Below are 23730 nucleotides of genomic sequence, written 5' to 3' on the forward strand. Positions count from 1 at the left end.
GTTTGAGGAGTTCATGTATTCACTATGTGTTAATGCTTTGGTCCGGTACTCTATTAAAAGGAGGCCGTAATATCCTTTAGTTTCCAATAGGACCCCGCTGCCACGGGAGGGTAGGACAAAAGATGTCATGCAAGTTCTTTTTTATAAGCACGTGTGACTATATTCGGAATACATGCCTACATTACATTGATGAATTGGAGCTAGTTCTGTGTCACCCTATGTTATAACTGTTGCATGAATAATCGCATCCGGCATAATTATCCATCACCGATCCAATGCCTACGAGCTTTTCACATATTGTTCTCTGCTTGTTTACTTTTCTGTTGCTACTGTTACAATCACTACAAAACTATCACTGTTAATTTTGCCACTGTTACCGCTGCTATCATACTACTTTGCTACTAAATACTTTGCTGCAGATATTAAGTTATCCAGGTGTGGTTGAATTGACAACTCAACTGCTAATACTTGAGAATATTCTTTGGCTCCCCTTGTGTCGAATCAATAAATTTGTGTTGAATACTCTACCCTCGAAAACTGTTGTGATCCCCTATACTTGTGGGTTATCACTCTAACGGCAGCACGCACGCACCGTTAGCCGTTAGGCCGCCCGCCAGCCTGGCACGTGGGCCCCTGCTGTCTGAATCGCGCTTAAATCGGTCAAAGCGACCATTCCGTCAACTTGGTAGTTTTTAGTCACGAGATTAAGTTTTTTTTGGTAGTTTCTGCCACTTTTAAAAAAGTGGTAGTTCTGTGGGACGCGAACCCCTAAAGTGGTAGTTTTTTGTCAAACACCCGGAAGAGACCCAATGTGGGCCAGCAAAACCCAGTTCTAATAGAGCATGTTAGAACTAAAGTCAGGACACTCCTCACATGCACTCCTCAGTTCTAACAGATCATCTGGGGTAGGCCAAGGTAGAGCACGCGTAGTACAAGAAGTGAGGAGTGTCCTGCAAAACAAAAAACAGCACTGAGGACAAAGGTGCAGAGCCCCCAACCTAGAAGAATGACCGCAAAAGGTTCCTGTCTGTCTGTGAAGACTAATGCAAAATGCAAAATACATGGTCTAATGGCCTCCATGATTAACGCTCACTAGATAGGAAACGCGCCTGGCGCGTGGTGCCTGGCTCAACACATTGCCCGGACGTGTATACAACATATCTATTGTTGCGACAGTAGTTGCGAATTGAATTAGTTAAATGTATCAAATTTACATCAAAAGTATGGCATTGCCTTTATATATGACATAATTGTGCCCAATACATAACATCCCTCCAAGCAATGCCAAAGGGCAGTGCAATCGATCATACAAAAGCAAAGCATCATTTTTGGCAAAAGTAAACCAACACGACAAGTCATCACATAGTAGACACATAATTTCGAGTCATTATATAGACAAATGAAGCCACTGGAGAGGTGCGAGATAAATAACCTAAGTAGTTGCGCTATAACCAAAGCATAGTCCAAAAGTAAGCCAATACAATGGATCACAACTAAATAGATACAACAGTTGGGTCATGACATAGCTCAAGCGAGCCAGCAAGACATTGCGAGATAAATAGCGTACTTAGTTATGCCAATGTCTAATACTACTTGATAGTTTGACTGGGTCATCTCGTTGCTCGACTCCTTACATGCCATGATCCTTATGCTCTTGTGCTTGTATGAAGAAAGCCACTAGGTGCATACACCTCATGCTCTCGCGCTTGACTCCGCCTCCTCAAAACATATAGTTTCTTCTACGGATTATTGCTTCTATCTTTCAGATTATGAACATGTCAGTGATCACTCACTCTATATTCTTCTTCTATTAGATTAAATAAAAACTGAAAGATTGTTCTTGTAATACAGTGCAGACACATACAGTACAATATAGTGCAAAGTGTTCTTCTTGCCACCTCTTGGTACATAACATACATATGTTGTGAAACAAATTTCCCCAAAAGAAAAATGTTATGTTCCATCCACTCCAAGGCAGAGTCTCGGAAGGAGGAAATGTATAGAGGAAACTCTGAAGTCTGAATCAATCGAGGGGAGCAGCTCATATAGAGAGAGAGAAGGGGGAAGAGGGGTTCTGACCAGATAATCTTTGTCGTGGGAGGCGAAGAGGAGGGACTGCTTGGTGGCGCCGTGGTCATGGTCCAGCAGTAGCACCTCTCAGCCGGTGCTGCCCCTCCTGCCATAGCCTGAACATCCATGGGATGGAGCCACAGATCTATGCAAGAGAAGACAACATTTTTCCAACGACATTATTATTTCATATAGTTTATTACATACAGCGCAAAGCAAGGAACACAATTATTATTTCATATAGTTTATTACTTGATTGGTGTTAACAATAAGATCAGCACAAAATGACGCAAACTTTGTTCTGCTTGAATTTTACCAAGCGGTCATCTTGGTAGGCTACCAAAAAATTGAATTTAAATACCTATATAATATTTTATCATTTGGAATTTGGATGAATGGAATCCTGGCAACATGTTTGTGTGTGGAGGATTTACATTCAGAATCCTATGCTGCAGTTGGTGTATACATTCCTGGAAGTAAACCCAGGCAAACGTCGGGCCAGGCCGGGTTTCGGGCCGGGCTTGTAAAAGCCCGACGTTCATTTCTCAAGCCCGCCCAGACCGAAGCCCGAAATACTCCCTGTTTTCAAGCCCGAGCCCGGCCCGAAATCAAGCCCGAAGCCCGAAAGCCCGGCCTGAATGCTGTTTTTTAGTATACGCACGTGTAAGCCCGGCCCAAAGCCCGAAAGCCCGGCCTGAAATACAGAAAAACAGAAGCCTGAGCCCGGCCTGAACTATTTTCCGGGCTGCAAAATAAAGCCCGAGCCCAGCCCGAATGTCAAGCCCGACCCGGCCCGGCCCGGGTTTTCGGGCCGGGCTCGGGCCGGGTCGTCGGGCCGGGCTGCCCATGCCCGGGTTTACCTGGAAGCGTCTTTTCTTTTCATATATAAACAACCTTTCGTATCTGAACCAAAACAAAACTTATGGTTAAGTTGATTCGTATGACATTCACAGTAGCTCCACAACAAAAACCATTACGTTTCTCGATCATCATAAAACATCAACCATTTCTTAGATATACTTATCTAATATACCTAAAAGGCCAAAACATGCTGATGGCCAGCATATAGTTTGTTATACAGGCTGGTCTAACCAAAAGACACTGCAGTGTGATGCAGTCCATGTAAATTTTGATGTAACACGATCATTTAGACAAAACGATTGGCCTCACTGAAGATAGTGAATCCCTCAGACCAACATGTGACATAAAGAAAATCTTATAAATCATGGTCTAAGCAAGTGTGTTGTCCGCAAAAATATATATTCAAATGGTCTAAGCATGTCCTATACGATGAGGCACTATCCTATCAAGACCACCAAGTGACAACATTATCGCACACAACCAATGCCATCTAAATCTATAGTGGAAACTATCCAAGCCGTGAAGCCATGTACTTCACTATTCATGGTTGCAAAGGAACACCACTCCCACTCCCACAAACAGAGTAAAATCACATCAGCCAACAAAGAAAACAGTAAGGGGGTATTAGGAGATCTCACCTTGTCGAATGGTTACATAACTTTTGGGGAAATTGCAAAGGCAAGAAAGCATGGTCCTCACCACTCAAGGATGCACCGGAGATGCAAATCATGCTTGCAGCTTGTAGCCTGTGACAATTCAAAACAAAAAACCAAAATATATTCAACTTCAGACACATCTACCACCGAATCGAAATATTTACATCGCCAATCACCATTACATCTGCAAGACAGAGGTAGCTACCGTGGAGGAGTCACTGTCGCAGAAGGCCTCGAGGCAGATGTTGCAGGCGTGGTCGCAGGCGTCGTACACACCGCCCTCCACGATGAGAGCTTCTCCATCCCTCCATCCCCCTCCTCCAACAAGGAGATCTGGCCGTCCGTTTCGTTTGCTCTGGAGGCCAGATCTGCCTGAATAGAAAACTAAAATTTATCACCTCCATGCAGCTGAGAATACAAAATTAGATGACAAAAACATGCATGGATTGAACTCTTCATTAAAATAATACATGTCCATTCAAGTTATGTGTTCAAGATTGTTTAGGATATTTTAACTTCCCGGAAAACATACTGTTAAGTAATATGAAAAAGGAGATGCCATATCAATGGAGATAGATATCAACATGCCTAAGAAGAAAAGAAAGCTTCTGAGTTCATATGGATCAGGTATGAGCCATAAATGTGTATCTAATATACATGTAAATAAAATAATATCTACAAAGAATATTCCCTTTAGGCTAGGTAACATAATCCCTTGAGTTCTCAAGTAAAAGAAACCTTCTCAGTTTACGTGTATGTCATATACATGTTAACATCGAGTGCCATGGATCAAGAGGCAATAAAAACTCACAAATAGAAAACTATCCAATGGGTGCTACTATCAAAGGCAGGCCACCCGATACTCCATCACAAAATATTTCAACAAATATGACATTTGTACAAAAACTGAAAAAAGGTGTGCTCATAGCACAATGGACCTGTTAATATTTGGTCGCTAATTTGCAGGAGAACAAACAACATCAAGCCACCTTGAGTTCACATGTACATTGGAATTAGGAATGAGAAAAAATGAGTAAAAAGCAATAACCAGGATATAAACTAAAAAACTAAGAATCTAACACATGTAATAGACGGCCAGGAGCCTGAGCCAATATATAAATTTGAAAGTTGTTAATAATGTACGCGAAGTTCCTAACTCTACTTTTTCCCTTATACCTCCCGTTGAAAGATAACATACTACACACTTTAGCATGTATATTTGTAGAGGTAGCAAGCAGCCAGCTCTCAAATATTGGTCTGAAATGTGCTTCGGATATGAAAATGCAAGACAGGCTCCGCTTTCAATTGTTCATGTATTTAAACCGTTTAGTCCAGCAATCAACCACATGACCACGTCAAGTAGCATAAACAGAAAGAGAGAGATATGATGGACAATGCTCCCATCTTAAAGAAGAATAGTAGTAAGCAAACCATCAGTACCGAGAACTTGTACATAGAGATGAGTTCTTGCGTGCGTTTAATATGTTGACCTCCACTCCCAGTTCCACCTCTCCGCCACTGCAAACATTGGCAAACACACAAAGATCAAATGAATAAACATAAGTTTAATTAAGCTATTCAGATACCGTAGCTTCAATCTATTGATGATTCAGTTCACCTCTTCCCATACCTACTCCACTGTAAGCAAACTAAGGATGACCTGCTCCCAAGATCCATAGCATAGCTCATATTCAGAAAGGAAATGGTCTACTAATACCTGCATTAATATGCACCAAAGTTTATATAATGTCCGAAAAGAGAAACCAAATTTATAAATGGTAAACACTTATGAGTGAAACTTAAATAGTCCATCCAGTGATTCTTAACAGCAATCCACTTCTGGCATTTAAATCCTAACTAATCAGGGTAATTATTCTTTTCTCGCAAAAAAGGGTAATCATTCTTAACAGCAACCCACAACTACAAAACCAAGAAAAAACTTAGTAATCCTAACAGGCATGAATGAATAGCAAAAGGGGAACAGGACAGAGAGATATACACATAGAGTGAGAGACATGAGATCCTCACAGTAGCACCCCATGTTCAACGACTTGCAGCTCCGGCTTGCTGCTTGGCCGACGGACACAGCACCCAACGCTCACTGCATCCACGACTCGGTTGGTTCACTATATTGAGCAGCAGAAAAAAGGGGGTCAAAACTGTGTGTATGGATGTTTGTGAGACATGAACCTGGGATGTAGTACCTGAGCGTATGCGCAACGCAAGCACGACGGCTGATGACCCCAATAGAGCAGCGGCGTGAGCCGCGACCTGTGCTTCTCCAGTCGACGGAGACGGCACCCATAAGCGCTACCGTGCTCGACCACCACGCACATGCAGTGAATCAAATGCTCGAATTTATTTAACTATTCACAAATTTCCCTAAAAATTCCATGTCTAAAGTGCAAAATTTGAGAAAACAGGTTTCCCCATTATTTAGATGCAAGAGTATAAATCAAAAACTTGACTTGATAGCACAATCTGACATATAAGTTCTAACTACACATGGATAAAGACAGATGGCCAATTACCTGATAGACCTATTGTTGTGGTTATGTTGTTGTCCATCCAATAGAAAAGAAAAGGTATCATTTCTTCTGTAGGAATCTGAGAGGCACACACAAGTTGTCCTGACCAAAGACATAGTCAGTATAAGACCAAAATAAGTAGACCAACAATCTTGAGACATCTCATATTCAAATGCATATGCAGAAAGACCTACCCTGGCTACCCTGCAACAAATTCGTCTCATAGTACTGGATAGGAACAAAAACTTCCTTCAGAAAGGACACACCCTCAGACCAAATCGGTCCTCCTCGACAGGAAAAAACCAGGTACCCAACAAGCTAAGGAAGGCAACAAAAACTACTGTGCTGATACGTAGGACACATCTAGTTTTACCCATCCCCTCAATTCTATATAGGATCTCTGGTAAATGCTAATTGTTTTTGTAAAAACTCAAGAGCCAAATAGCTCGACAGATCTTTGTTATCCAACAACACCAATTAGAAGGCTCACACTAACCACCAAAAGCACCAAAGCATACCACAAGGCATCACCTATTTACTATATTACCTCGGGAATCTATATAGACCTAAGCTTCTCTTTAATAGGTAGAAAACCCGGCAATGAAACAACGAACCTAGCTAAATCCAAGGATCTACTTGACGGCATGGCACCAACAAAACAAGAAAGCCCCCAAAATGTCCTCCTTTGGAACATAGCTACCTAAGAATCTGCTGCACAAGAAGAAACCCAAGACATTTTTGCATCAACCTAGACAATCCTACTAAATGGTACATGAACATAAGAGGGGAAGGAGCTCAACCAGCGGGAGCATGACCAGCGCGGCCACCGGCGGCGGAGGTGAAGCAGAGATCGCTCGGAATCGCCCATGTAAGGAAGAACCCAACAACATGACACATGCGAGTAGCACCAGCAAACAAATCAGTAGGTTACTTCTAGGACATAGCAGAAAGGTACAAAAAATCTACCAGGATCCAAGGAAGGAACAAAAAACACATACCTATATTCCACACACAAAAAACAAGCTCAGACGAAAAGGAGACCACAAAAATACAAGCAGGGAATAATATTCTTATACTCTAGCCATCTACCAATATAGGAGTACAAGAAACAAACACACCCATTGACCAGGATGCACACCAACAGAAACGACAGGCAAAAATAAACCGAATCTAATAGCAGCTCTACACAGGCAATCTAAGGAAAATACATGGCTGCAAAAATTCAAGCCTAGCCTAAAAGCAGAGAAGGGGAGAAGAAAAGAGGTCGACCTGCAAAGTTGTGGACGAAGAGTAGCAAGCTGGCACAAATCAAATAATGAACCGGCCAGACCAACGATCACCTGCAAATAGCGGACCAACCTGCAAAAAAACGTCCTAATCATGGATAAGCTGCAGGTAACCAGAATTGAGACGAGACAAATCAAACAAGGACCTACAGATGGACGAATGCAACAGCAGATCCATCACATAAACGAAAGAACGGAAGATTTGCAGGCAAATGAGATCTAAAATCAATCAATACCGTGTTGATCTGGTCGAGCACCGGCGCGCCTCTGCATCTCGAGCTCGGAGATCAGAAGTGTGGGAGGAGATGGGGCGGCGATGGCACTATGAGAGGTGGCAGGGGAACGAGGCGGGGACGGCGCGAGGGGGAGTGACGGGGGAAAAGCGGGATTTAGAAGGCCGACGACGACCTCCCTCTCTTGTCGCTTCGTTCACAGCGCCGATGGGTAGGTGGCGGCGATGGCTCGTGCTCCTCGATCCTAGCCGCGCCTCCTCCGCCTGCGGCGCCGGCGGACTGCGACCGTGTCTGGGTCAGATGGTGACACGGAGGAGATGGAGGCAGCCACCGGGGAGAAGGAGGAGACGGCAGAGGCGCGCGGAAGCGGACGGTGCCGTGGCGAGAGGGGTGGAGAAGGGGCGTCGGGGTGGAGCGTGAGAGAACGCGGGGACGGGGCGGCGGCTGGGCTTCCTACGAGCGACGAATGGGAGCAGGGCAATCGCTCTCCCTCACCAGCGGTCAAGACATGTTGACCTAAGTCGTGAAAAACCGAAAATGCCCTCGGCGGGACACAAAAATTACTGGCAGTGGCACACCAGAGTATGCACTATTCATTGTAACAGTGTCGAGTTTTGATCGGACGGCTGGGATCATCCGGGAGCGAGATCCGATGTTTCAGAACGCATCAAAAAATCGATCCGACAGTCAACATTCGCTAAATTCTGAGAACGTCCATGTTCTCCCAACATGCTTATTTCTGGATGCCACAGAGGCGTGTAGACATTTGCTTAGTTTCACAATCACGTGTAGACACCCATACAACTACACCCTTTTTTTTCTTCTTCTAACACGCGCTTATATATGTCAGTACACCTGGTGGGGCATGCAGCTTCACTGTCCTCAGGAGGCGGCTTTCACGTATTATTACTTTTTGACAAATGGGGTTAAATCCCTGATTTTCATTACTGGCATTACAGCTGCTGTTTGTAATGAAACCAAATTTTCTTTTGCTTGCAGCCATCTACAAATTATCTACCGATAATCCTACCCAACTAAAAAGCTCAAGAATAGTCTACCATGGGATTTAGAGAAAACACCACAGAAAAAGCTCAAGAATAGTATTGCCATGGTCCAATCTGTCATTGAGTTTCATAATAGTCGATCACATGTTAGAGCCGTGCATCCTTGAGCTCCAAGGGTAGCTTTCATATATACCGTTACGGCCTTAGAGCATCTCTAGCAGACCCCGCATAAGTGGTCAAACCCGTAAAAATTTTGCGTTTTACAGTTTTGGGCAAAAAAAGTGTCCATAACAGAAACCGTAAAAGTAGTCCAACCCGTAAAAATTTTAAGGGCCACCGCAAATGCACACCCGAAACCCTTATCTTTGGAGGTTGGAAGGCCGAATATAGGGGACCCCGTATACCGGTCAAACCTCGTCGGAGCAAACACGCCGCCGCGGAGTTTGCCGGAATCCGCCCTAAACTCGCCGGAATTCATCACCGCATATCAAAAAAGGCCGCTAGACGCCGCAATCGATCGCCGCTGGTTCGAATTGGACAAGCTCGACATCGTCGTGGCCTCCCATGACCTCAGCCTGGCCGCCGGAATCCTCCCGACGCAGCAGGCAAAGGGGCACGGCTCGCCTGGCAATAGAGCAAGGCGCGGACGACAGAGGCGACGGGGCATGGCCGGCAAGGCTGGGCGCGGACGACGGAGGCGAGGGGGCGTGGCCGGCGAGGCTGGGCGCGACCGGCGCGGTGATGGGGCGACACCGGCAGAGACGGGCGCGATCGATGGGTGATGGGGCGCGGCCGACGGGCGACGGGGCATGGCCTGCGGGCAATGGGGCGTGGCCGGCGCGGCCGGCTGGAGAAAGGGACGGCAACAGCCAGACTGGAGGAAGGAGCTCTTTATTCCAGTTTTACAGTTTGTTTTAAGGTATCTGTTCGGCCGTGCTAGTTTTCGACCCGCAAACGCGATCTTCGTGAAACTGCAAACGCGTTTTGTGGGTCAAGTTTTTGCGGGGTCTGCTAGAGTTGCTCTTACGGTTATATAGGTTCACAAGGACAAAATGTTAATAATAGCTTTTCAGGAGCCTAGAAAGCAACCATTGGAAGTTAAGATCCACTTGAAAAGCGTCACCAATTCAGAATATATGGTACCTCTGATTCGAAGTGTTCGTGTCTCGTTGCTAACGGAATCGAGTGCCATGCCATCACTGCTTGCACATGGTTTTCGTCCCTTTGTTCAGGAAAGAGAAAAGAAGTAGTAACCGACTCGTGTCGTTCTAGAAGCTCAAGTCAGGCGATCTATTTTTTGGACAAATGCAGGCAGAATGCAAAGCTGATTTTCCAGAAGCTGGCTGGTATCTTTCTAGAAGCCAAAACCTATCAATTCAACAAAAAAATGTTGGATATGTTGCAACAAGGTACCATACCTATCATGACACTTATATGTAATGGTGCAAAGTGCTAATTCTGTACATTTAAAAAATAGCTACTCCCTCCGTTCCAAAATAAGTGACTCAATTTTGCACTAACTTTAGTACAGTGTGTACTAAAGTTAGTGCAAAGTCGAGTCAGTGTACTAAAGTTAGTGCAAAGTCGAGTCACTTATTTTGAGACGGAGGGAGTATTTTATTACACTTGAAACAAAGTTATGTTTTTAATATTATATACTTTTATCCATACAGTAAAAAATACTTTTAAGTACAATGAGGTGAACCAATTCAAATAAACCCAACTAACAAAGTCCCAGGTAGAAATGAAAGTTACATAAAATCTTTTAAATTATAGCTTTTCTATAGATTTTCTTCATTTTTCTTCATTTTTTCTGTAGATTTTTCCTAATTATATATTTTTTATTTATTTTTCCTATGGATCAAACAGGGCCTTAAACCCTATTTGGTTCGGGGTTAGTTTATGTTTTGGCTTGACCACCAAATATAGATGAGCTATGTACGGTTAAGGTAACCTGGCTGATCGATTGGTTTGAGCATTGAAAATCTCAAAAACAAAACGTAGGGAGAGAATTCCTTATTTGGCCATTTCTTAAAATTCGCTTCCTTATGGCCCAAATAAAAATTTCTTCTCTATTTGACACCTATACATTTCGTTCCTTATACGATACTTCCATCCATTTTAGACACTAATGGTGTTAAGTGTGAGGTGAAAAGACCATTTTGCCCCTAGTACATTGTGTAACTATGCTGGATGTAATGAAAAAAAAAGCAATCAATTCACCCGTGTTTTAGGGATGTTGAACCGATACACATGTATATGTATGCTCCAATGTTCTGTTCCTTAGATATCTGGTCTGTGCGTGTAAAGGCCATACAAAACATCAGAAGTTGTACTGCATATCAGTACAATACCAAATTTTGATTAGTTAATCACGTTCCAAAGTACAATATTACAGTCACATACTACTAAATCCTCCAATTAACACATCGCGGTAGACCTCACGCACGGCCGGCAGACAAGGACGGCGACAATCGGACACCACGTCGATCATTGACTACGCGTGCATGTACCTCTGACTCCTCTCTCTTACGGTGCACGACGGACGCCTGCAGCCTGAGCCTTTCCTTCGTGGCTCTGTTGGAATTAACCACGATGGAGAGTCTATGTTCGGCTTGGACTGAAATAATCATCCGAGTCCTGCTTAGGGGAGGTTAGCTTTGTACGTGATGATCGTGTATACGTGCATGTACTAGTACTAGGTTCACGTGGAATCAATTCACCTGGTTGCCTGCCTGCTTGGTGTGTATGTGCCCCTCAACTCCGGCGGAGTCAGTTACCTTGTGTCTCGACGGAACCAAGTTAAGTACGTGCAGTCTACGGCCGGGAAGTACTCGACCACTTTGACGACCGTAACTCATGGCACCACTGTGGAACAAAATATAGGAGTACACTAGGAAATGTGCCCGTGCGTTGCAACGGGAGAAACAAAATCCTTGCACGCTCCTAGCTACCAATCTAATTTTGTTGCCATTTCTTTTCATCGCCATCGCTAATGGGGCTCATATTGTCAATCTACTCATGACGAATGTGATCAATCTCAGGACGATGTACTTTTCATCATACTTAGGCACAACGCGGGTGCGTAGCTACAGAGTAAACGATGAAGAATGAGTCCGCTTCCTCATGTGTTGGTGATTGGTGCCAGCGGGTTTAGCGCGGAGGGCTGGCGTAAGGCGGTATGTGGCGGGAATCGTGAGGTCCTCCTCGTTGATCTGGAGTATATAGCGAAAAGGCAGCCATATTGAGCTCGCCACAATCATGCTGTAGCGTTAGTAAATCCACCGCCATTTAAGTCATTTTGATCTCCTTGTTGACACATCGTGAATGTCATTGGGGCACTATCGAACTTTAGTCACATATGCATTGTAAATATATGGATGACTGGGTGCAAAAGTAACAAAAAATGCACCGATCAAAATTGTTACGTTTTTACGTTAATGAGATGCACCCCGGCCGGATCAGATCAGGACGTGCGATAGGCAACTACGACCACTTCCTCTTTCTTTCCTTTCTCATTCATTCTTTATTTCAGAAGTGACTCCTTTTATATGCAATTAACATATATTTCATTTCTTTTTCTTTCCTTCCTCATTCCTTCTTAATTATCATGCAATTATAGTCTTTCCTTACTTAAAAGTGCAGCTGCACTTTTTCGGGCTCCCGAGCGCACACTCATAGACCGAACGATGCAAGAGACTGATTTTAGATTTGGTAAACTGCTCACCCACTTATTCTATATATGGAAAGATTCTTCAACTACAGTGCGTTGATTTTTCTTCACCTCATCCGACCAACCGTGTCAACCCAGCAATGACGTAACGTGCATTAATTCTCGTACAAGAAAATTCAAAAAACTATAACTTTCACACCGCGTGTCGGAATGATGATCCGTTTTCACCGCCGGATTCCTTTTGACGAGCTCTTCAAAATTAGATCACATGTGAATATGTTTTGATGATTTTTTTAAAAAGCAACTTTGATGCTAGATGAGGCAATTTTAGTGCTAAACATGAGCAACTTCGATGCTAGAAGAATTGCACCATGTGTATAAGTGAATTCACCTAGTAGCCTCCTACTTAGTTGTGTGCAATAGGTAATAGGTGGCTACATAGTTCGTTGCCTACCATGCTGTGAAAGTTGCTCACCGTAAAGTGGGAAGTTGTCTAACATGGTTTCTTAGTTGTCTGCCTCAGAAATCAAGTTGCCTACATCGCTACGAAGCTTCCCGCGGGTGATCCGCAATTGCGTAAAATAGTATGAAAGTTGTCCATCAGGGGACCTAAGTTGTCAACGCTACTGAGCGCACAGTTGTTGGCTAGTCAGGTCGCGGTGTTAGATGAGAAATTGCATAGGGGGTTATCAGAAGTTTCATAGCAGGGCAGATCATACAATTGCCTACAAAAATTCTTAATTTTTAGTCGAGTTGCCTACAAAAATCATTGAAATCTTCAGATATAATGATGGAAAACACACATGAGTTGGCTAGTCAGGTCGCGACGAGCTTTTCAAAACTAAACTCCACATGGATATGTTTCTTTAATATTTTTAAAAGCAACTTTGATGCTAGATGAGGCAACATTAGTGCTAAACAGAAGCAACTTCACACCATTAAAAATAACTAATTAGCAACAATAAGCATCTAACTAATGATACAAAACAACTTCGAAATAGAGGTAGATAACATCACAACTTTCCTTCTACAAGAGGCAACTTTAGTGCTAAAAGCAGGCAACTTCACTACATTCTGTGTCCTAGTTAATTTTGTCTAATTTTCTCCTAACTTCCTCGCCAGTACCTCTAAGTTGCCTATTGTTCACGCTAGTATGTCCTTGTTTCTAAATTGCCTATAATACTATGAAGTCATCTACCGGTGATGCTCTTATGTCTACTATTGCTAGTTATGGTAGGCAACATGATGATGAATCTTGGCTGCTTCAAAGTGTTTGTAGGCAACTTAGAAAACAATGATAAATAACTTCATAGTATTGTAAGCAACTATTTTGGAAAGTTAGGCAACTATGCAGCAATTGTAGGCAACTAATTATCAATAGCAAGCAACTATATATCAATAGTAGGCAATTTATAGCATGTACAGGCAATTGAACATCAAGTGTAGGAACTGACCATCAACAATAGGCAATTGAGCAGTCATGATACGCAAGTTGGAATAATGTTAGCAAAATTCACAGATACACACAGTGCAATGAATTGCTTTTGTATGTAGCACTAAAGTTGCCTTATGTTTTGTGTGATTTTTCTCATTTTTTACGCAAACCAACCTAATAGTCAGTCCTACTAGGCCAAAAAGAAAAGTTGCTTCCCTATAGCACTAAAGTTGCCTCTATAGCACACAAAGTTGCTCTGAAAAAAAGTTCATCGAAACCTACTCATATGGGATCTAGTTTTGAAGAACTCGTCGCGGGAAACCTGACGGTGAAAACGGATTTGAATTTTGATATTCTAATCAAAAGTTACAGGTTTTTAAAATTTTTGATCCCCTAATAAATGCAGGTGGGATAGTTATGCGCGTGCATTCAGCTTTCTTTTTTGGTTGTCCTGGCTGACGCGCGGGGTGGTCCTTCCTTATATGGGAGAGCGCTCGCTCCCGCGTACGAGCGCACGAGCGCCAGTGAGCCAGGTCCTTCTCTGGACTGGCCTCTTTCCTTTCTCATTCATTCTTTATATATTTCTTTTCTCTTTCTTTCCTTCCTCATTCCTTCATAATTATCATGCAATTATAGTCTTTCCTTTCTCTCTCTTTCCTTTGTCATTCATTCTTTATTTCTCATGCAATTAGCAGCAGACACTCTCCTTCCTTCTTCTTTTTTTTCTCATGCCCCCTCTATTTTCGTGTACCATGCAGCCACAACGCCGACCCACATCTCATCTGTCCTTAGTTAATCGACGAGGCTCCTTGTTGATTATCATACAACTCATAGGCCCATATAAATCAGTGGATTTAAATTGAAAAAGGCGAGGTGGGACTAATTAGCCGACAACAAATAAATCTGTTTGGTTGGCTGCGTCCTTGGAGTGGCCCAGCTCACCCCATGTGTTGGAGAGAATAAACGTTCAAATTCAATAAGTTTCTTACCATTAACACGCAAGGCAACCTTGCTGAATTGGCTAGCGGCGCTAGGCCTATATCTGAGCGTCCCCGGTTCGAATCTGGGGTTATGCGTTTTTTTGCAAAAAAAATTCTTTAGGCGTTCCAAGGATGGCAAAGCAAACGAACGAGGTACAAAAAATCAAAAATATAATATGGTAAGGTGGACGGACGAAATTACAGTGGTAAGAAGCAATAGCCCCTTTATTAGTAGGTATAGATTTTTTGCAAATTTTTTTCTTTAGGCGTTCCAAGAATGGCAAAGCAAACGAACGAGGTACAAAAAATCAAAAAATATAATATGGTAAGGTGGACGGACGAAAAACGGATGAAATTACGGTGGTAAGAAGCAATAGCCCCTTTATTAGTAGGTATAGATATAGATATAGATAAACATGCGCAGCATCCGTTGCACATTCCTAAAACATGGGTGAATCGATTGCTTTTTTACTACATCCAGTATACTCACACAATCCACTAGGGGCAAAATGGTATTTTCACCACACACTTAACACCATCAGTGCCTAAAATGGACGGAAGTGTCATATAAGGAACAAAATTTATTTTAGGTGTCATACAGGGAAGAAAAATTTATTTTAGGCCAAATAAGGAAGCAAATTTTAAGAAAGGGGCAAATAAGGAATTCTCTCAAAAACAGGTGCTTACCCAACAAGTGGGTGTATATGTTTCTTAGCAAGGAATGTGTTTGCAAGAGCTGTTGCACAACAAATACCTACATTCTAAAATGGTATCCGTAGTAGAAGCAAAGCCTACCGATTCACCGTTTTTGAAGGGCTTGATGAAGGTCAAATCTTTCTTCTTTAATCAAGGTTCCTTTAAGGTTGGTAATAGCTAATCAACACATTTTTGAAAAGATATCAGGCCGGGTGACACTCCATTTGCTCTATAATATCCGACCCTTTACAATATTGCGTTTAGAAAGGAGGCATTGGTGGCCTCGGTTCTTGGAGCTAGCCACGGAACATTCAATTTCGCAGGGCTTTACTTGGTGATAAATGAACAAAAAGGCTACATTTAGTTCGCGATCAATCTGACACAAATGTCAGATGTGTTTCAATGGAGGTTGAATACTAGTGGTAAGTTCACCATAAAAGTGCATGCATGCGGACCTTACGAATTCGAGGCACATTTTCCACAGACACATTTTCAAAAACAAAAGTTCATTCTAGATTAAAGTTCTCATGTGATTTCTTCAAAGAAATGTAGTTCTTACCAAAGATAATCTGGCAAAACGTAACTGGCAAGGTAAAAAAAGTTGCTATTGTGATAAAAAGGAAAATAATTCATCATTAATCATGTCTTGCCCATTGGCTAACTTGATTTGGTGCACAATTCACGTTACTTATAATTTGTCTCCATCAACAAGTATGTCAAATTAGTTCGAGAATTAATTGGGCGGTATTCACGAAAAACAAAAGGGCCACATCTGTGTGGGAGTTTGCGCCCTTCTTTGGGGAATTTCAAATGGCTGAAACGAGTGTGTTTTTAACAGATAATCTATTCCAAATGTTTTGCAAGGTATCTTTAGAGCTACGGATTCAAACCGTGCGCGGTCATCACTGCAGTGCGCGAGATCTTATGGTCTTTGGATGTAACGGGCTAGAACGATTGCATGAGGTTTGTTCAACCAATATGATTAGATGTGGCCTTTGGATGCAAACGGGATGTAGATGAGCACGGATTATCCTTTCATGCTCATGAGCTCATATCCAGAGCAAGGAGGATATATTCTTTTGTTTCTTTAGTATTGCCGCAGCTGGCAATGTGGGGGCAAAAGTTGCAACCATACCATGCGCATGCGTGCTTGCATATACCCTAAAATTCACCACCAAAGGAGATTAACAAATGGACCCGTGACGATCACACCTAAGGCATCTCCAGCCTTTTATACAACGGTGGCATGCAGAATGCGTCCCGCATCCGTTGTTTTAGTGTTCATAGACACTTTTTTTTTTTGGGAAGTCTCCGTAGATTACAATTACACAACAGACCATCGACAACATTTCAGCCCAGCTAATAATCAAATGACAGATTTAATAAGGTCGGCAGATTACTAGATTTTGCTGTCGGGATACAGAAAGTTTCAGACTTACGATCTAAGACTATTCTGTACCATGCGGTGTCAGACAATTTTTTCGCTGACAGAAAATCTTAGCCCAGTAAGCATCCATCTAGAAAGTTACATTCCGTGCCATGCCCTGTCAGGGAAAAAATCGATAGTGCTCTGATATACAAATAGATTAATGGTGAACATAAAGCAGACCCAAGAGAGAAGGTGATTTGATCTGAGCTTGGAAGAAGACAGAGAATGGACGGCAGCATCCGGTGGCCGGCTTGTGCGTCATGTTTAGTCATAGCAAATCATGGATCTGATATATAAATGAATAAAAGATGAGGGATTGCCGACACAGACAGTTGTATCTGGACTTCTCGCGGTTAGAAAAAGGAGCAGAGCTAACATGATCGGATTGATCCTCCTCGACTAAGTGACCATCGAATCGCGTGGCATATTATATGCTGCCGGTAGTAACATTTCCAGTCTCGAACATTGCATGCTTTACTTAATCATGTGGCTCACCATGTACGCCAGCTAGCAAACCTAATCCAAGCAATTAGAAAACACGAACACACGCATGACTCATGGACGATTGGATGGGGTTGATCCTCCTCGACTAATAAAGCATATTGTACGTGGATAATGCAGCCTCGAATACTGCATGCAAATACTACTAATCTACTCTACCTACAGGCGTGAGCTCCAAATTAACCTAACCCACCCAAATCACATCCAATGGCTGGCTTGCACATTTCTCTCTGATGTTCAAACTAATCACGATCGACAGCAACATGAGCTCATGTTCATATACCAACTTCTGTTGCTAGCAGTGTAATATGTGGATGCTGCTCACTGATCGACGTACGTGGAATTATTTTTCTAGCAAACCCATGGAATTAACTAATGGCATTATTGGAGAGGGAACTTCTCCCCTGAAGCATTTCCGTATCGACTCAATCTTTTTATTCCCTCCCAATTTTCTATCTGCCATTTGGCCTACTTGAAGTAGAATGTCTACACCGTGAGAAGATTTCCTACAGACGGCGGCTAGCCAGAACGAGCTAGCACTACTCCATCTAGCTTAACAGAAACAAAAGGGTCTCACCAAGCATACTCGCGATGCAACACATCCTATCCCCATCGAAACCAACCGAGATGCTCGCCGTCTCCATCGGTGTCTGCCTAGCTCCTTCCCGTATGCAAGTAGATGGAGCCACACCTTCGGGCCACGTTGAAAGCGCAGCGCACTGCCATTTTTAGGAAAATGGCTAGAGAAAACGACCGCGCTGCCGAAGCAGCTAGGCAACCGAAATCCAAGACGAAAGAGGAGTCCCCCTCGTCTCTCCGGCGTCGACCGACCCATCGCCGGCGTTTGCGTGTGTGGTCTCGCGAAGGGAGATGCCTCACCTGCGGTCAAAAGTTATCTTGGAGCACATCTTCTTTTACCTTGCGTGCGGAAAGTCTCGGATTGCCTAATGACCGTACAAGTCTCTTATTGGGATCAGCACGGCGATGCTTTCGGGATGGCTTTGGAGGTGTCCCTGCGACCGGTTTTGCATAGTCGACGTCGATTTCAGTCGGACTAGCGCGCGGTGCCAGACAGGCCATTTGGGATTTCATACATGCATCGATCGAGCTCTCACGGTCTTAAGAGTTTATACGTACGTGCAACTAAAAAAAAAGAGTTAATACGTGGTGAGCAATTCTGCGTGGGGTGATGAGGCAGAAAATTCTAGTGTAATTTGGCACCGTCCCATTCCAAATACCCTCTGATTGTACTATTACGTTACGTCGTCACTGACTTCGGATAATCGCGATATCTTGTGGACACCCACAAGTTGGGGCTCCAAGTTGGCTACGGAACTCGAATAGACATCTCGATTATTGGAGAATATATATCTCCCGGTTCTTGGAATCGATCCCAAAATCAACACTAGCTAGCTACTTGTATCTGCATGGTCGCATGCGTTTCCTGTTCATCGCGTCGCACCTAACTTATCTCCCGTGCATGCATGGCTGCACTGGTGATTCGCTTGCATGTCTCCGCTGGTACAAGCACTGAAATGTTCCAGTCAACACAGCAGAGATTGCATGTCTCCCATCGGACGAACACTGTAATTAAGCTAGATTCTCTCTCAAAACAAGATTACATATAGTAGAACGGCGAGCTCTCATTAGTAGAAAACAGGGCTTTGGTCCAAGCTCAATCTACACATTAGTCCCAGTTGCATTACGAACTGGGACTAATGTGAGCATTAGTCCCAATTCGAGCGGCTACCGCATCGGGCAGGCTTTAGTTCCCGTTCAAATGAGACATTTAGTCCCGGTTGGAGCCACAAACCGGGACTAAAGGGTGCGACGCATTTTAGTCCCGGTTTGAGCCACGAACCGGGACTAAAGGGGTTGAGGCTTTAGTCCCGGTGGGTGGACTAAAGGGGTTCTGAAATTTGTTTTTTGTTTTTAGTTTCTGTTTTAAATTGCTTATATCTTTTAGTATGTTTGATGTTTTTGAGTGATTCTTTTTGCATTAGATTTAAATTTTTGTCTAGTTTTTGTTTGTGCCATTAGTTTTCAAATTTGAATGATTTAAATATGATTTTTTTTTAAATTTGCTTCAAATCCTAGATTGTGAATAATTTGAGTTTAAAAATAGTTTTAAATTTAATTCGTTTTGCTCCTAGTCACATGTTAGATTGTTGTCACAGTAAGATTTATTTGGTTATTTTTAGAATAATTTAAATTAGGATTTTAGTTAAAACAGTAATGTTTTGCTTATATAGTTGTTTTAGTCCTTTAATTGTGGTTTTCAATTATTTTTAGTTAGTTCTTTCTGTAGATTTTAACATGTTGTAGTTTCAATAATTTGAGTTTAACATGTTGCTCCTAGTCACAGGGCTATGCCGACGGCCAGGGCCGTCGGCATAGGGTGCGATTCCGGTAGTGATGCTTCTATTAGACAACAGTAGATAAATATTTATAATTAATTAATATTAGTTTTGCTACTGTTTTGTATTAATAGTTGTTTATCCTTTAATAATAGTTGATAGAATTAGTTTTGCCATAGTAAAAAGTAATTCTTTTTGCCATATTAAAAAGTAATTCTTTTTGCCACTTTAATAGAACATGACTCTGGCTTGGTTAACCTTAGTTGTGTCTCTGGCTGGGACGGTGCTAGAAGATGTAGTCGATGGTAGAATTGTACACCGTCCCGGACTAAAGGGGTTGTGCAATTTTCAAACTCTACCCCCCCCCCCATCGCCATTTCAGTTTTGAGAAAAACAAAAAATATGATAAAAACTTCAAAAATTAAAATCCTTTGAGGTGTAGTTATGTTACTACATCTACTAGTTAGGAAAATTAAAAAACATAAATGTCGACATATTTTGCAAAAAAGTGTTATGAAAAAGTAAAACGGCTATAACATTTGCATACAATATCAAAAAAAACCTATAATATATCAAAATATTCAGCACGAAAACCCGGTTCCGATTTCTACAGTCCTATGCCATTTTGCAAATCTTTTGAATTCCCTAATTCTGAAAGGAAAAAAAGTTATCCTCAAATTTAAGTTTTTTTTGAATTTTTGGTCAAACTCTGGTCAAATTATGGTCAAACTATTTATTCAAGAAATATTAGTGTTAGTAAATAATCTGTTTTTAGAATAGTAGTTTCAAACTCAAACGGTGAAACGTGTGACTTCATGCTCAAGTTCAACTCCTAAGGATTAATAGGATTGACAGCTTACTATTGTCAGGAAAACAACAAGTGCAGACTTGAAAACTGGGGGGAATAGAACTTGAAAGTTAAGCGTGCTTAGGTTGGGATAGTGAGAGAATGGGTGATCAGCCGGGAAGTATGAAGGCTGGGGTAGCGAGAGGATGGTGACCAGCCGGAAGTTAGACGATTTGAAATGAGTGGTTCATACTTAAGCAGTGATGAGGGGTGATTAGAGATTAAATTGTCAAATAATTCGGAAATTCAAAATCAGAAAAAAATTCAAACATTTCTTTTTCAAAAAAAATCAGGAAAAACAAATGCTAAAAAAATTCATTTAGTCCCGGTTACTAACCGGAACTAAAGGTGGAGCTCCAGACAGCGGCCACGTGGAGCTCCTTTAGTCTCGGTTCGTAAGCCAACCGGGACTAAAGGTTTGGGTTTTAGTCCCGACCCTTTTGTCCCGGTTTCAGAACCGGGACTAAAGCCCCTCTAGAACCGGGAGTAAAGACTTTTCTACTAGTGTCTCAGATCCACACGTGTGTGCGCGCGCAATCATCCATGCGTCCATCCAAGCGTGTAACAAAAATCATGGATGCATGCTGGTTACATTACCGGCGACACGATATTTACTTACGCCTGATCACTTCGATCGACCTGTCACAAGCACATCATATATTCATGGTGACTTCACGTCAGAAGATAGTAGTATTAAAATATCTAGCTTTGATCTCTTCGCACTGTGTAGCTACCCGGAGTTGGTCTTTCATGATTGTCAGCCCAGACCCGACGTCGTGTACTTTTCGGCGACGGTGATACGACCGACGACGAACGACGACGAAGCAAAGCAACGCTGACTGTTTTGGTTCCTGCTCCAAGCTGGCTCAGCCCGACGAAATACTTTACGCCGAGATGCACGATGTACCAAAGTGTAAAGGTAGCCTTCTGCTAGTCGATGAACTCCTGATCGATAGCTACGGCAAGCAACACCAGAAATACGTGAGCGTACACTACGGCCAGCCGGCCGGAAGCCAAACGCCACCACGCACACAAAGCCAAGGTATTGCCACAGGAACGTGACGTTCTTGATTCTTTATTGCTTCTGATCGGTACAAGTTTACAAGGCTGGTTGCACGTATATAAATAGCACTAGCAGCTAACAAGACCAATCCTACTCGGAGGCTAACTCCGGCACTACTCGGATACTACATACATTATCAACTTGGACACGTATCAATATTGGGAGGCTGTGCTCGTGTTTAATTTCAACAATCACCCCCCCTCCCCCCTAAACATGACGTCGTCATGTCACAGCTCCGACGCCGATCCTTCTTCGCATCTTCAAGAACTTCTCTCGATCCAAAGCCTTGCTTAGCATGTCCGCCATCTGATCATCGGTGCAACCGTAGTTGACCTTCATCTTACCTTCTTCTACGCAGTCCTTTATGTAGTGATACACCGTATCAATGTGCTTGCTCCTATCCTGCCGCACTGGATCCTCACGTAGAAAACTTTCAGACTTGCTATCAACATTGAGCACCACTTGTTCCGGATCTCGACCCGTGAGATCACCGTGTAGCTTCCTTAGCCACACACCTTGACGCATCGCAGTGGCCGCTGCAATATACTCTATTGCATCAACTACGGCTGCTTTACTTTTCTTGCTCAGCGCTAGACGAGGTTCCATTAGAGTGTCAACTGGATTGCAATCTCTCATGACAGGGCTTTCAAGTACCTTCCTTGTGTATGCCTCCTAGCATAGTGTGACCCCCTCCGTCTTTTGATGTACCTCTATCCCGGGGTAGTAGCTCAAAAGACCTAGATCATCCATCTTGAAAAGCTCTTTCATCTGTAGCTTGAACTTTGCAATCACTTCTTCATCTGCTCCAGTAATTAATAGGTCGTCGACGTAGATGCCAACTAGTAGACGATCCCTCCCTTCACCTCGCTTGTACATTGCATGCTCTAGTGGGGCTTTCTCAAATCCAAGAGAAATCAATGTCCGATCAAGTTTGTTGTTCCACTCCCGAGGTCCTTGGCATAGCCCATACAAGATTTTGTGTGACTTCAATACCTTGTGCTCTTCTCCCTCTTTGATGAAATCCGATGGTTGATTCACATACACATCTCCTTCTATCTGGCCATTCAAAAACGCGGAGTTTACATCCATGTGATGTACTTTCCATGATTCCTGAGCCGCAAGAGCGATGAGTAATCTCACCGACTCCATCTTTGCAATGGGAACGAACACTTCTTCGAAGTCCACACCTTCCTCTTGCACATACTCTTTGGCAACAAACCTCGCTTTGTGCTTCATGCACCCTTCAACATCTTTCTTGACCTTAAATTCCCACTTGAGCTCCATAGCCTTTTCATCGTTGGGAAGATCCATAAGCTCCCATGAATTATTGTCATGGATCGACCCCAACTCTTTTTTCATAGTATGACGCCAACACTTCTCCGTATTTGCATCCTCAAATTTCGCCGGTTCCTCGACGCTTGCTAGACACCGTCGCCCACTCCCTCTCACTTTTGCCGGGTCAATCGTCCGAAGAGTCTTCTCCGAATATAGGTGTAACACCGGTTGTAGCAGTACAGGTGTAGGTGGCGTTGTCCTCGTCTCTTGTGCCTTCGGAGACGACATTATTTGCATGGCTCCTTGTACCTTCAGGAGTAACTCCTCACCGTTTGCTTCGCACATTGCTTTTGGCAAAGCTAGACTTTCATTCCCGGGTACGGATGTTACCTTGCCGTTCCCATCTTCTTGCATTATAGTGGCCAAGCATGGCAAAACTGTACGTACATACGCTGGTAATGAACCTTGCATATCCCCTGGATCACTTGCAACGTCACTAGGTGTAGATGGCCCTAGCTCACCACGTGAGCCACCAAGCCCTCCTGCTAGACTTGTTTGTAGCCCACCATGCGAGCCTTATCTTGTGGCTAGGCCACCACACGTAGCTGCCTTGGAGGCTCCTTGTGCAGCACTCGCTGCTGGGTGCGAGGCGCCCTTAGTCCGCACAAGGGATCCAGCTTTGGTGCCTGCGGCCGGTGCTTTCGGCCTACTCAGCGAGACACCATGTTCAGTGTTATTTTTGTGGCCATCTATGGACCTCTGAACGGCACAAAGATTACTTCTCCATGGTCGAGCACACGCAGCTATCGCTGCATCTGCTCCAGCAAAGTTGGCAC

General features: G+C 43.2%; 1 protein-coding gene across 25 annotated transcripts; it reads right to left on the reverse strand.

The window, feature by feature from the left end:
- Positions 1-1358: 1358 nt before the first annotated feature.
- Positions 1359-8100, reverse strand: LOC109786359 (uncharacterized). Of its 25 annotated transcripts, XR_005761983.3 has the most exons (12): positions 7638-8100; positions 6916-7474; positions 6730-6823; positions 6119-6217; positions 5792-5897; positions 5587-5713; positions 5218-5304; positions 5028-5105; positions 3793-3959; positions 3570-3677; positions 2080-2215; positions 1359-1759 (listed from the first exon to the last, which is right to left on the reverse strand). XR_005761983.3 is itself a non-coding variant. In XM_073504936.1 (10 exons), coding segments are annotated over exons 5-10 (519 nt in total). In that variant the 5' UTR covers positions 5277-5304; positions 5587-5713; positions 5792-6217; positions 6916-7474; positions 7638-8100; the 3' UTR covers positions 1359-1754. The 25 variants fall into 25 exon arrangements, 4 of the variants coding, with proteins under 4 accessions (XP_073361037.1, XP_073361036.1, XP_073361039.1 ...); XR_005761991.3 differs by lacking the exon at positions 6730-6823 and having other exon boundaries at positions 5587-5688; XR_005761989.3 differs by lacking the exon at positions 6730-6823 and having other exon boundaries at positions 5616-5713.
- Between the last annotated feature and the right edge of the window lie 15630 nt (positions 8101-23730).

Source organism: Aegilops tauschii, chromosome 7 (assembly GCF_002575655.3).
Source record: "Aegilops tauschii subsp. strangulata cultivar AL8/78 chromosome 7, Aet v6.0, whole genome shotgun sequence".
NCBI lineage: Eukaryota > Viridiplantae > Streptophyta > Magnoliopsida > Poales > Poaceae > Aegilops > Aegilops tauschii.